General features: G+C 37.5%; 1 protein-coding gene across 12 annotated transcripts in view; it reads right to left on the bottom strand.

The window, feature by feature from the left end:
• Positions 1-15,154, bottom strand: part of Mia2 (MIA SH3 domain ER export factor 2) — a 94,703-nt gene that overhangs the window by 17,569 nt on the left and 61,980 nt on the right. For 7 of the 12 annotated variants that reach the window (XM_070027040.1, XM_070027022.1, XM_070027031.1 and 4 more), the window contains 7 exons: positions 13,369-13,507; positions 10,671-10,772; positions 8,727-8,787; positions 7,931-7,966; positions 4,321-4,388; positions 2,844-2,926; positions 1,206-1,334 (listed from right to left, as the gene is read on the bottom strand). In XM_070027040.1, the coding sequence (XP_069883141.1) occupies positions 1,206-1,334; positions 2,844-2,926; positions 4,321-4,388; positions 7,931-7,966; positions 8,727-8,787; positions 10,671-10,772; positions 13,369-13,507 (618 nt within the window). The remainder of the gene's footprint in view (positions 1-1,205; positions 1,335-2,843; positions 2,927-4,320; positions 4,389-7,930; positions 7,967-8,726; positions 8,788-10,670; positions 10,773-13,368; positions 13,508-15,154) is intronic. The other 5 variants (XM_070027049.1, XM_070027058.1, XM_070027113.1 and 2 more) reach the window with 1 other exon arrangement.

The following is a 15,154-nucleotide window of genomic DNA, read 5'->3' as shown; positions in this document are numbered from 1 at the left end:
GCACCCAATTTGCAGATGACTGGGATGGTAGGAGGGAACAGTTTCCCATGAAGCAAACTAGGACAAAAAAAAAATTTTTTAACCAAATAAAACACTTTAGGAAATAGGCAAAGGGTAAATGGCAATATTGCACTTCCTTCTTTTCCAATAAAAAGATACTGAGAATAAAGAGAGGGGAGGGAGTCGAGGGAAAAGAGGGAGGAAGGGAAGGAAAGGGGAAGAAGAGGGGGAGGGGAAGAAAGAGAAGAAAGAGAAGGAAGGAAGAAAGGAAGAAAGGAAGGAAGGAAGGAAGGAAGGAAGGAAGGAAGGAAGGAAGGAAGGAAGGAAGGCAGGAAGAGGGGAGGGGAGGGAGAAGGGAGGGGAGGGAGAGAGGAGGGGAGGGAGAAGGGAGGGGAGGGAGAGGGGAGGGAGAAGGGAGGGGAGAGGGGAAGGGAGGGACAGGAGAGGGTAGGGGAGGGGAGAACAAAACGTAATCCACGGAAAGAGAAAAGAAAAATAGGTTTGGAGGGAGGGTACTATCAAGAAGAGTTGGGCTAACAAGGGTAAAAGAGGATATATATACAATCAAAATAGACTGTCAGCAAGTATGAAAATAGAACAATGAAATCTGTTGAAATCAGGAGGGAGAGTTAAGAGAGAAGGGGGTAATCAACTAGAATATATTGCATATATGCATGGAAATATCACAATGAAACCCCTCCTTGTAATAATATATGCTAATAAAAATGTAATCTAGTACAAATCAAATATCAGAAATACTTGGGACCAGAAGTAGTTCAGATTTTGAAGTGTGGGGGAATTGTTTTGTTTCATCCTTTTTTCCTTTGGATTTGGAACAAATATAGAGATTTGGTGAGTCCACATCACAAATCCAAAACTGTGAAATCTAAAATGCTCTAAAAATCCAAAAACATTTGAGACTATACCACAAAATTTCTGGATTTCAGATCATCAAAGCTGGAATACTCAAACCCATACTATACTGTTTGTAAGAAAGACTATATTCAAATTATATGTTGTAGAGATCCTGGGGGGAGAGGGAGAGCAGGTAAACTAAGTCAACGTAAGTGCAAGGAATGCCTGTATTTTCCAAATGATTATTTTATGGATCATTTTAAAGATAAGGGATGAATATAAAAGATGGATTGAAATGAATATAAAAGAAGGAAGAAATGTAGAGTAATAAAAATATTTAAACAATATACCTCTTCCTCCTCCCCCTGGAAGCAAAGGTGAGAGTCTGAGTGGACCCTCCAACAAAGTTGGAGGAGAGAGAAAAGCTCTCGTTTCAGACGAAGGTCGGCCCAATGGTGAAGGAGCATATGGGGAATGCTCTGGAATATCAAAACAGCATATTTAAATTCATAGTTGCAGTCAGCTCTATGATAAAGCGAGAATTCCACTTAAACCATTTCAGGGCATCCTGTTGCCAATTTAAGTTAAAATTTACTAACTTCTGATTTCAGTTCCTTTGGATTTGCTAATACAGGATTGACTTAAATATGGTTTTAATTTTGTCTACCAGGTTTTAGTCAATAAAATTACTTCTTGGCAAGTAATACCCGTAAATAATCCTACAGGTTAAACAAAGGACGCTGGTGATATTTTGAAATTATGGGAGGACTTTGAAGACGTGAGGTTTCTTGGAAGCAATATGCTTCCAGACATTTCAGCTGGTGAAGCATCGAACTTGGAAGTGCTCAACTTAAATCATAGCCAGATAGGCCATTTGGGCCATTTGGGCTCAGATTTTTTTTATGCAGAAAAATGGAAAAAAAAAAAAAAAAACCACTTTGAAGCATCACAAATTACTTTCTGAATTTTTACAGGATACAAATCAATTTATGTATTATGTTTCATCCAATAAATCACTTTCTCTGTACTCAATATTCCAGACACTTAGCATTTTACAAACTTAATCATTCAAGCAAATTTCATTGACACTAAAAACAATAATTTCCTAAACATGCTAGGCCTCATAAAATGTAGTTGTTATAATACTCAGTTCAGTTACCAAAAAAATAAGGAAATAAAGCATTATTTGCCCTCCTTGGGATTCTTGTACTGGCCCTAGACAGTTATACTGGTCCTTACCCAACCTGTGTCACTACTTGAAATTCATTATTATCTTTTTTCATGTAGAATAACTTTAATTTTAATGAAGGTTGTCTCTCACACATGAGTTTTATAACTTTCCAGAAGTTATTAAAATTCAATCTATATGATTTATTTTCACAACCACAGAAGCTTAATTTCAATTAAACCAAAGTTTTAAAAACTTTGAACTATTTGGAATAGCATAAAATCACGAAAGATACTCTCAATAAGGAATGGACAAAAATATTAAAGAATCATCAAGTCCCTGGTCCTCCCACAGAGCAATTAAAGCAACCAAAACTCTACCTTTTACATACTTTTAAATAATTTTAAGCTAGTTTAATTCTTATTTTTATAACCCATGTAAATATTACAGTGGATGTATAAAAAGTCATAATGCTATTCCATGGAAATACTCCTTGTTCATTCTTAAAAAAAAAAAAAATAGTAACTGAGTACCATTCTGAATGCTAAGCATTTGACTTTTCAAGGAACTGACAGTACTACATATACATTATCTTACAAAATTCCACTAAGAAAGAAATACCAACAATTTTCATTATTGCTAGGGAAACAAAATCCAGAAATCTGTAGTTTGTGAGACAGTTTAAAATAGAATACTGGCTCTGAAATCTAAGATTTATAAATAATAGTGCTAAGAGCACAAATTAAACTATACGTGCAATATATACATATACATGTAATATGGATTTTACAGGAGGGGTTATAAAAAAAAAAAAGACTACCTCTGCCAAATGCTGTATTTGGAACATCAAGTGCATAAGGATCTTTCTCTAAAAGTTCAAATTTAAACTCTGTTTCAGTTAATCTGCAAATAAAAGACAAAAATCTCTAAGTTATTCATCCAGAAGTATCCACATTTTAAGAAAAATTCTACTACCAAATAAGCCCCTCTTTTACCCTCAATTTATCTACCTAATAGGAATAGATCCTCCACAATTGTTCTGATGAAAACACTTTCCTATTATCTCCCACTACTTACATTGAGGTAACCAGTTTCTGACTATCTAAAGATAGGAACATCTTATTGAGGTTCAGAATTGTTTTGTTCCTTCTTCAATTCTTTACCAAAAAAAAAAAAAAAAAAATCAAGGGGCTGGGAAGGTAGCCATAGGAAGGTGGTGGGAAGTGGTAGAGCGCTTGCCTTGCATGCCTGAGGCCCTGGGTTCGACTCCTCAGCACCACATAAGCAAAAAGAAAAAAGCCGTAAGTCTCACTGTGGCTCAAGCAGTAGAGAGCTAGCCTTGAGCTGAAGAGCAGAGGGACAGCGCCCAGGCCCAGAGTTCAGGCCCCATGACCAGACCAAAAAAAGAAAAATCAAGATATTTTATTACAATGAGTACCTTGTTTTTTTTATCCACATTTTTGAAGTGGAGGAACCCTCCAAGGTCAGCCAGTATAATTCTGTTATTTTATAATGAAGGAACATGAGGATGGGACTTGTTGGGAAATGTCAAGATTAAAACCCAGCAACTTTCCATTACACTGGGATCCATCTGATTCCAAACTTAATGTGAAACTGAAAATCCCACTGACTTGTCTTGTTTCATTCTTAAACTTTTTACCTTTAAAATATGACAGGGTAAAGGAATCTGATTTCTGTTTTTTGATCATCAGAGTTGAAATAAAACAATCATTTAACTTAATTTCTGAGAGTGGAAAAGACAAGGTAGAAGACTAAAACTAGTACTCAACAACATTAATAGTTCAACAAGAGACTAGAACACTCTCAGGAATCTGTAACAACCATTAACTCTTCCCTCCTATTGCAACTTTCATTTTCCTTTTCATCTTATCTAGGTACAAGACCACGCAATATAACAAAAAACAAGATGAAGGGATAAGACCCATGTGTGCTTATCTACTAGCCATAGGAAGGTGGTGACGATCTGAGCATGACTGTCTCAGGCATTTATCCTTTCTCTTTCCTCCTTTTCCCCCACCTACAGATTTAACTTGTAAAAAAAATTACAAAGTACACGTTTCACAGAAGAACCTGTGACCTATTTTCTTCAAGTGCCACTTCAGTGATCTTTCTAAGATGAGTATTTTAAACAACCAAAAAAAAAAGGTAGCAGGTCACACCAGGTAAAGCTAACAGATATGCTGGATTCACTACAAGGTTTTTTATTTACTTTTATAAAAGTATACCTAGTTAATACAATAACAATAAAATTTTTAAGTTCCTACTAAGATACTTACTTTTGTCTGTTGTAAGCATTTTCTTTTCTTAAGTCATTGAGGTTTCTTTCAGCAGTCCGAGCTGCCAACTTTAAAAAAACAAACACACTTTAAAAAATTCACATAACTTGATAGGGTTTTCATAAAGATCACAGTGGTGGTATATAAATATCACAATCATTTAAATCAGTATCGATTTCAGTAACTAGATGTAAAGCACTTCAGTTTTTTATATAAGCAGAAGATACTTGCCAAGGGCTGGACTTTGAGTATTGCAATGACAGCTTATTGTATGGGTACAAAATCACAGGTAGTATTCTGCACTAGTGTACACACTCAAATAACACAGGCCATGGCAACAAGCCCCAGGTCACTATGTGTAGTTGCATTAGCTATGAAACAATCTAATCATCTCAGGAGAAAAATCACTATAGTTCTGAAAAATTATAGAGTCTAAAATAGGAGCATGCTAATATGGATCATCTTTTTAAATGGCTAACTCACTGCACACTACACATCTGCTCAGTACTAGACAGTATACAGGTAGCAGGCCTCTAAGTCAGTTGTATTTGTTCAATCAATTTTGGGGGGAGAGGATGGTACTGGGGGGTTTGAACACAGGGCCTCACACAGGTGAGGCTGGTGCTCTACTAGAGTCACACCCCCAGGCCTTTATCTTTTTTTAACTTCATTTTTCAGATAGGAGCTCACCTTTATGAAAAGGCCAGTGCTGGGACTGCAATCCTCCTATCTATCTAGGCCTCCTGCATAGCTGGGATCACATGAACACATCACTATGGGCATCTAATTTGCTCAGATGTGGTACAACTAATTTTTTTGTCCAGGCTCTTCTCAACTACAATCTTCCTAAAAATGTTCTTTTTTGCTTTTTGTTGGTTGTGCTTTTTTTGTGTTTTTTTTTTTGTGTGTTTTTTTTTTTGTTTTTGGCCGGTCATGGGGCCTGAACTCTGGGCCTGGGCATTGTCCCTCAGCTCTTCAGCTCAAGGCTAGCGCTCTACCACTGGAGCCACAGCGCCACTTCCGGCTTTTTCTGTTTATGTGGTGCTGAGGAATCGAACCCAGGGCCTTATGCTTGCGAGGCAGGCACTCTACCGCTGAGCTACCCTCCCAGCCCCTTTTTTTGTTTTTTTTGAGACAAGAGTCTACTATATATCCTGGGCTAACCTCTAACTTAAATAGTCTTTGCCACCTGAGTACTGGAATTACAGGTATGTTCTACCATGCCTGGTTTGTTTTATGATTTTTTTAATATTTCTATTTGATTTTTTAAAAGTTAATAACATCAAGAAAAGATAGACATGAAATAAAGCTTATTTTTAATTTTACTAGTTTTATTTTGAATTTTATGTTCTTTTTTTTTTTTTGGTCATGGGGCTTGAACTTGGCCTGGGTGCTATCCCTCAGCTCTTCAGCTCAAGGCTAGTGCTCTACCACTTGAGCCCCAACACCACTTCTGGCTTTTTCTATTTATGTGGTGCTGAGGAATCGAACTCAGGGCCTCATGCATGCAAGGCAAGTACTCTACCACTGAGCCACTTTCCCAGCCTGAATTTCATGTTATTTATTGTTTGGAGTTTCTTTGTTTTTGAGAAGTCTTGCCCAGGCTGGCCTTGAACTCATGAGCCTCTTGCCTTAATCACCAGAGTGCTGGGATGACAGGTGTGTACTGCCATGCCTGGCTTACATTTATAATAAATACTAAGTATATACAATATTGCCCAATAGTTGTTAACAAGGGATAAAAGTACAGAGTGCACTGCACGATTCCCAGTTGTTCTGGGGGCTCTGCAGATAAGATGCAGTAGCATATGAAACATTAGACCACTAGTCTTATCAGACAAAGCTTAACTTGATCTAATCACATCTCTTCACAAATAAAAAGACCTCCATCATAAAATTTGCTTCACTTACAACTGTAAACTATGCATTTAACTGGCTAATGAATATATCACATAAGCAGTTTAAATGTACTACAGCACTATCAAAGAAGATAAATCTTTTCTAGCATACAATCACATAATTCTGAACAAACAAAAGAATGTTACATAAATTCCAATTTTAAACAATTCATTTCACTGTTAACAATGTAAAACCAAAATTATGTTGTCTACACAACATACTTAAGTATAAGAAATAAGAGCTCATTTAATAAGCTATCAACATTAAAGACAAAAAATACAGGATAAAATGAGTTGGTAATAAATGATTACAGACTTTTGAAAAACTTACTGCCAAAGACTAGAGTGCAATTTCAATGAATGCCACGCCATATTCAAATATTATACACTTCTAATGTACAAAGCATTACTAGATGAAATTACTTAAGGAAAAACTATTGTAGTTACAACAAATATGGATGCTTACAATAAAGAATAAATAGGACACTTGAGCCAGGATACTCAAGGTGTCTCCTGAGTACTTCCTGTAATCCCAGAACTCAGGAGACTGGGGCAGGAGAAGAGAGAATTTGAGGCTACACTAAGTAACCTAGTGAGACCTTGTTGCCAAAAAAGAAAAAAAAAAAGGCACAGGATACTTGACACAGGACATGTAAAAACAAAGTACTATATTAAAGTTTGATGGAAATAAAAGATTAAATCAAACAGGATGAAGCAAAGAAATGCTAAACAGAAAAAATAACATCTAAAACTATAAACATAAAAAAAGAAAAGCAGGGGCTGGGAAGTTGGCTCAGTGGTAGACCGTTTGCCTTGCATGCCTGAGGCCCTGGGTTCGTTTCCTCAGCACCACATAAGCAAAAAGAAAAAAGCCAGAAGTGGCCCAAGTGGTAGAGCGCTAGCCTTGAGTTGAAGAGCTGAGGGACAGCGCCCATGGGGCCCAGAGTTCAGGCCCCACGACCGGACCCAAAAAAAAAAAAGAAAAGCAAACTAAAATGTCCATCATCTGAAAAAGGTTTTTAAAAACAACCTAGCATTCACAGAAAAATATCTGATGGATTAAATAAAAAAGCAAATTAAAAATAGTAAGCTACAATAGGATTCTTTTTAATATACATACGATTATATATCAAAAAGTACAAATACATCATTGGTGTTGATGCATACTTCTTTTGATTTTTTTTTTTGGGAGGGGGTCCAGTCGTGGGGCCTGAACTCTGGGCCTGGGCACTGTCCCTCAGCTCTTCAGCTCAAGGCTAGCGCTCTACCACTTGAGCCACAGTACCACTTCCGGCTTTTTTATTTTTGCTTATGTGGTGCTGAGGAATTGAACCCAGGGCCTCAGGCATGCAAGGCTAGCGCTCTACCACTGAGCCACCTTCCCAGCCCCCAAGATCTGAATTTTTAACACAATTTTGCCACTGGTAATTTTTGTTTTCTGGTAGTACTGGGGTTTGAATGTGGAGTTTGCAAGGCAGGATCTCTATACTTGAGCAGTACCTCCAGCTTTTCAACTATACCCTAGCTTTTGCTACTCAGCTGAAGATGGAGTCTCTGATTTTTTTGCCCAGGCTGGCTTTGAATCATGATCCTCCAGATCTCAACCTCATGAGTAGTTAGGATTACAGGAATGAGCCAATGATGCCTGACAATTTTCACCTAATTTAAATGAGTAGTTCTTACAAAAGAGCCTTGAAGAATTTTAAACTTACCCAATTATCGTGTGCTTTTTTCTCATGGGAAATAATCTGAAAAAGAAAGTTACCAACAATGGTTTTCCTAAATAAAAACAATTCATAGCACCGCTAAAATTTAGTGCAAAACCCATCAACAATATCCAATCAACTGTGAAGAGTCAGCAAGCAATATATTTAAATTTTCATGTAGATATAACCCATTCCATCATAATGTTTACACAGAAATAATGAAATACAATTTTGCTAGCAAACTTCTACATTATGCAGTAATCTTCTAGGACAAGAGTTTTCAATGAACAGATAACTAGCCTAATTTGAGCTTCCAATGCTGATATCTGCTGATTTCTATGATATAACCCATTCCCAAAGAAACAGGAACCTTTGAAATTAAGTGTTTTGTTAGTGCCAGTACTAGGGCTTGAATTTGAGCTTTAATTTGACTTTCTTGTTCATACACGGCACGCTTAACAATTGAGCCAGACTTCCAGTCCAGTGTTTTGCTGGTTAATTGGACATCAAGTCTCTTTAAAACTTTTCTGCCAAGGCTGGCCTTGAGCCACAATCCTTCTGATCTCAACTTCCTGAGTAGCTAGAATTATAGACATGCCACTCATGTCTAGCTAAATAAGATTTCTTCATCTCAGAATCTTTGGTGCCAGAAATGTTCCAAATAACAGAAGCACCACGAGCAAGGTGCTATAGCTGTTTCACTGGTCAAATAATGATACCTCTGCACCAATATTCAGACTAATCAGAATTGTTTTAAATCACACACACACACAGAGCGCCCTATACACATACATACACATACCTGTCCTTGATAAGAATGAATGGTTCTCTCCAATTCTTCTTCAAGGTCTTTGGCTCGCTTTCTATAAGGATCAAGTAATTATTCTACTATAGTATTAATATGTAATAAATCATAGTATACACTCTCCACTAAAAAACAGAAACAAAAACCACCCAGAGTTCAATTTAAACTTCAGACTACGTATGGAGTTCTATTGGGGGTGGGAGGCCACCACTCCAGAACTCTATAAATTAAGTAATAATCACCACTGAGAGATTCTAAAATACTGTGTATTTTTTCCTGACCTACTTTTAACCTGAATTAAGTCTTAAAAGTATTAGTAATTGGGTTTATCTAAAACAAAGGACATGCAAAGATTTATATAGCATAATGGGTTTTTACTTTCAAGAAAAATGACCCTGGAAGATTTATTCAAATATCTGTAACAGTAGTAGAGTTATGAAAAATATAACAACTTCTGCGGTAAAATGTTACTTATTAGTCTTAACTCTCCCACTTCCTGCATAGAGAACAGGAAATGCTTTCTCGCCTTTTCTGTTTCTTCCTTTAACTCTGTTAATGCTAACAAACACTTGCTAAAACTTGGCAACTTGCTAAAACTTTATAAAACTAACAGGGTAATTCCTTCTTTCAGATAAAACCAGTTTGTAACATAAGCTTGGTCTTCCTATAGAAAAATGCCATATCACCACTCTTTAGGATACTGATGTGACTTGCCTCTTTTTTCCCTCAGCTTTTCTATTTCCTTGGACCCAGCCACACATTGAACCAAAAATGATAAACACTTATAAACACTTATTTAGAACACTAATTGTGGCTTGCTCTTCTTGATGTTAGCATAAAATTAAGACTGTACCCACTCAAATGTGCAATTAGTATCATTAATTTTACTGTTTTGTATGGTGCTGTAGCTCTCTGGGCCTTGCACATGGTACGCAAGAGCTCCACCACCAAGCTACATCCCCAGCTCTCCTTTCTTTTTGGTGTCAGGACTGAAGGCTTGAATTCAGGGCCTGGTCACTGTCTCTGTGCCTTCCAGCACTCTATTACTTGAACCACATTTCTACTTCCAGCTTTTTGCTGGTTAACTAGAGTTTAAGAATATCATGGACTTTCCTGCCTGGGATGGCTCCAAACTGTAATCCTCAGATCTCAGCCTCCTGAGTAGCGAGATCGTAGGCATGAGCCACCTGTGCCTGGGTCTAGCCCTTCATTTTATGTTTTCTGGATACGTGAACAATAGCAAGAAATCTAACAGAAATAAAGTTTATTTTTGAGAAGTGGTCCTGTGTTTCAAGTGGTAGAGAACTAACCTTGAACACAAAGAGGCTCTGAGTTCAAGCCTTGCAACCAGAAAAAAATGTTTTTTCTTTTGTGTTTGTTTTTGGGTTTGGGGGTTGTTGGTTTTTGGGTGGGGTTTTTTTGTTGTTGTTGCTGTTGTTTTTTGTTTTTTTTTAGAGCCCTCATTTTTTAAATTTAATTTTTGTATAAAAATGATGTACGGACAATGTTCAAGAGGAAGTGTACTCATTACCTCACTCATGTAACTGTAACCCTCTGTATAGTATCTTTACAATAAAAAAATTTTTAAAAAATGATGTACAGAGAGGTTACAGTTATATAAGTAAGGTAACTGAGTACATTTTAGTGTCAAACATTATCACCCCCTCTCTCATTTTTCTCCCACTTTCTCTCCCCCGATTCCTCCCCCAAAAGTTGTAAAGTTCATTTCCAACATACTTGTGAGTAGTTGTTGCCCCTGAGCTCTTCAACTCAAGGATAGTGCTCTACCACTTGAGCTACTGCACCACTTCCGGCTGTTTCTGTTTATGTGGTGCTGAGGAATCGAACCCAGGGCCTTGCTCTACCACTGAGCTACCTTCCCAGCCCCACCCAAAAAAGTTTTTGATACTCTTCCCATTCCCCAAAAGCAGCAGAACTTACCTATAGTTCTCCAACTCTTCAGCAGCATAGCTTATTTTTTCATCTACTTTGGAAAGTTTCTCCTCTTTCTCTAGCCGAGAATTTTCTTCTACCGTTAATTTCCTTAAAACAAAGAATATTTTTTAAATATATGTAATATTTATAATCAAGTATATCTTTTAAGTTCTATCAAAATTGATTCTTCCCATAAAAGTTTCCACAAAGAACATCACATGCAAGAAAATAAAAAGTTCCTGTGTGAATAGTCTTAGTGTAAATATTCAAATTTAATATCCAAATTGCCCAATTTATGACTGCTTGTATAATAGTACTAAGGGTTTCTTATATTAATTTATCACAAAATAAGATTATCCAAGGTAAGTATACATAAAAACTACTAGGATACACATCATTTATCATCTTCCTGTATAAAGAAGCATTGTATTTGTTAGACAAGAAGCTACCAATTAGCGAATTGTGTTTGGGTAATTTTTAAATTAGTGGTTAAAAATAGGGATTAGGCTTTCAAGCCTTATAATTATAATAGAATAATCACAAAGCACATAATCTTAATAGCAGCACTAATCCACTTACTTTAGTTCTCTTAATAATAACATAAAACTTACTGAGCCATTGCTGTGTACCAGAAAATACTCTTAGGCTTTCACGTATGTTACTTAATTACCATGGCATCTCAACAAGAAGGGTTCTACTATTATTCCTATTTTACAAAAATGAAAACGAAACAGTGATTCACTGCTTAATTACAGAGATGTCCTAAAAAAAATGAATCAGGCGCCAGGCACCAGTGGCTTACGCCTGTAATCCTAGCTACTCAGGAGGCTGAGATCTGAGGATCATAGTTCAAAGCCAGCCCGGGCAAGAAAGTCCCAGAAACTCTTATCTCCAATAAACCACTAGAAAACCAGAAGTGGGGCGGTAGCTCAAGTGGTAGAGCGCTAGCCTTGAGCTAGCCCAAGCCCAGAGTTCAAGCCCCACGACCGACAAAAAAAAAAAATGAATCAGGCAATTCTATCATCATGTGAACATCACAGTGTACTTTAACTCAGATGGTTATGACATCAGTAGATGATACAATCTTATGAGACTATCATTATATATGAGATCCATAGGTGACAGGTCATCATGTAGCACATGACTGTAACATAACACAATCTGAGAAGACTACCACTACGTATGTGGTCCACGTTGACACATCATCTCATGGCAGCACAGAACAGTAAGGTGACATGATCCAATTAGACAACCACCATTAACATGTTTTGATCATGTGGCACCTACTGTAACTGGACTGAGGCACAGTACTCACAAGTAGTGAATCTAGTAGCAATATATCAGTCACAGAAAAACATCTGCCAACATCTAGGAAAAAAACTGAATGTCCACTCACTTGCAGGCAAGAATATAAATCTAGTATTTGTACTGATTCCATCAATTTCTCTGTGTTCTACTCTGAAGAACAATTATTAGCATAATTCACTGGACATGAGTAGGAAAATGTTTCAGTTTCCCTTTGATAATGCCACTGGTCAGCAGTGACTCAAACTGGTAATCTTAACTACTCAGGAAGCTGAGAGTACAGCAGTTTGAAGCCAGCTAGGCAGAAGAGTTTGTGAGACTTCATCTCCAAAATAACCAGTAAAAAGAAGGCCTGGATATGTGGTGGAAGTGGCAGAACAACAGCCAAATGAGCACAAGCCCTCTGAGTTCAAGCCCTAGAACTGGCATGGAATGGTATGAACAGCTTTCGTGAGCAACTAGGCAAGGAACACCGAGGCAGGAGCAATGTGCTCGAGAAGGATGGAGAAGGAATTAATCATCAAAGAAGGGTCCATCACAAGTCATCAATTGGATTTTTTTACCTAGCCAATAGTAGTAAGTTTAAGGCAATAATGTTACTATTTACTTGAAGTAAAAGGATTTTGTGAATTACCTTCTAACATCTTTTACATTTAACTTCCTTGAAGAAAGTATTTCAAAATCAAGGTAAGTTTCTTAAAAATGAACTCACAAGGGGCTGGGAAGGTGGCTCAGTGGTAGAATGCTTGCCTTGCATGCATGAGGCTCTGGGTTCGATTCCTCAACACCACATAAGCAGGAAAAGCCAGAAATGGCACTGTGACTCAAATGGTAGAGCACTAGCCTTGAGCTAAAGAGCTGAGGAACAGTGCCCAGGCCCAGGGTTCAGACCCCATGATCAACAAAAATAAAAAAAAAGAACTTAGAAAATATAATCCAACTGTAAACTTAGGACATCTAATAATCATAGATCCTTAATACATAACGTGTGTGCGTGTGTGTGCGTGTGTGTGTGTGCGTGTGCGTGTGCGTGTGTGCGTGTCTGTGTGTCTGTGTGTCTGTGTGTCTGTGTGTCTGTGTGTACTCAGGGCCTGGGGGCTGTCCCTAACCTTTTATTTTGAAGACTAGTGCTCTTCTACTTGAGCCACAGCTCCACATTCAGATTTTCTTTCTTTTTTTTTTTTTTTTTTGTGGTGGTGGTTAATTAAAGGTAAGAGTCTCACAGACTTTCCTGCCCAGGATGACTTCAAACTGCTATCCTCAGATCTCTGTGTTCTCAGTCAGTAGGATTATAGGCATGAGCAACTTTTTTTGCTCATGGCACTGGTTTTTACAACAGCATATACTTTTAAAGCTACTTTACCTGCCATTCAGTGGAACTATCAACAGTTTTTATTACCTGTGAAGTTTCATTTCATTTTCTTGATACAGCTCAGTCATAACTTTAAGTTTCTGCTGAAGTTTCTGGTTCTCACTTTCAAATTCTGTGTTTTCTGACTGCAAAGAAACTTGTTCATCCTGAAGACTTTTAATTTGCTCTAAAGAAATTTTTGAAAAGTCACTATGAAATGAGTGAATATTTTGAGCTGCATATGATCATTTCAGAAAGATAAAAATTACTAAAAACAATCAACTTTCTCAAACATCAAGAGAAAATCTGCAATATATTTTGTCTACCCAAATGCTTTTCAGTATTTTACCTAAGGAATTTGCTACATTGCTTTGTTTTTTAAATAATAAAATCTTTTAAAAGTAAATATTAAATAATATTATTACTTAAAAGAGTCCCAAGATATTTAATAAGAGTATCCTATATTTACATGTAATTTCCAACTGAGGAGTTAAAAGAAAAAAAAAGTTTTCAGGGAGGTTAAAAAGATAAAGTTTTTTGGAGGAGTCAGTCCTGAGGCTTGAACTCAGAGCCTGGGCCCTGTCCCTGAGCTTTTTCCCCTCAAAGATGGCACGCTACCACTTTCAGCCACAGTGCCACTTCTGGTTTTCTGGTAGTTCATTGGAGATGAGTCTCATGGACTTGTTCTGCCCAGGCTGGCTTCAAACTGTGATCCTTAGTACTCATCCTCCTGAGTAGCTAAGATTACAGGCATGAACCACCAGTGCCCAGCTTCAAGCATTTTTTAACTATATAGTTCATCTATTACAGAAATTTGGGGTTTTTTCAGGGGGATGTGGGGTGGAGGGCTTGAACTCAGAGCCTGAGCACTGTCCCTGAGCTTCTTTTGCTCAAGGATAGCACCACTCTACCACTTGAGCCACAGCGCCACTTCAGGCCTTTTCTGTTTATGTGGTACTGAGGAATTGAACCTAGCGTTTCATGCATGTTAGACAAGCACTTTACCACTAAGCCACATTTCCAGCCCCTGACTTTTTAAAAAAAACTGTTATGTTTAAAAAAAAGATCTAAGCCAGGCACCAGTGGCTCACGCCTCTAATCCTAGGGTGAGATCTAAGAACCATGGTTCAAAGCCAGCCCAGGCAGGAAAGTCCCTGAGACTCTTATCTCCAATTAACCACAAGAAAACCAGAAATGGCACTGTGGCTCAAGTGATGGAGCACTCGCCTTTAGTTGAAGAGCTGAGGGACAGTGCCCAGACCCATAGTTCAAGTCCCAGGACCGACTAAAAATAAAATAAAATAAAAAGTAAATAAAATTAAAAAATCTGCCCACAATCCCATATTCAGGCTTAACCATTGCTGACATATGAATTATGTCCTTCATCATTTTTTACTATAAACATATTAGAATTGTTTAATTTTTCAAAATGAGATGTCTACCAACTTGTAAAACTCCAAACAGCGTAAAGAACTTACTTTCTTTGGTGGTGGAGGTAGTATTACTGGGGTTTGAACTCAGGGTCTCACACAGGCATTCTACCACATGTGCTACATACCCAGGCCTATTATACTTTGGTTATTTTTCAGGAAGGGTTTCCTATTTTTGCCCAGGATTATAGCCAAGACTACAATCCTATCTATGACCTTCAATCTAAGTAGGATCAAAGGAACGCACCACCATGACTACCTTAAGATGGGGGTCTCACTAACCCTTTGCCCTAGTTGGCATTAAAACATGGTTTTCCCAATCTCTATCTTTAGAGGAGTTGGAGTTACACATGTGTGATTGTGCCTTACTTTATTTACTTTTTTAAAAAATACAAACACAAACA

Source organism: Dipodomys merriami, unplaced genomic scaffold, assembly GCF_024711535.1.
Source record: "Dipodomys merriami isolate MVZ:Mamm:240054 unplaced genomic scaffold, mDipMer1.0.p SCAF_1, whole genome shotgun sequence".
Classification (NCBI taxonomy): domain Eukaryota; kingdom Metazoa; phylum Chordata; class Mammalia; order Rodentia; family Heteromyidae; genus Dipodomys; species Dipodomys merriami.
Note: the sequence above shows the minus strand (reverse complement) of the source record. Positions and strands in the feature narration are given on the sequence as shown.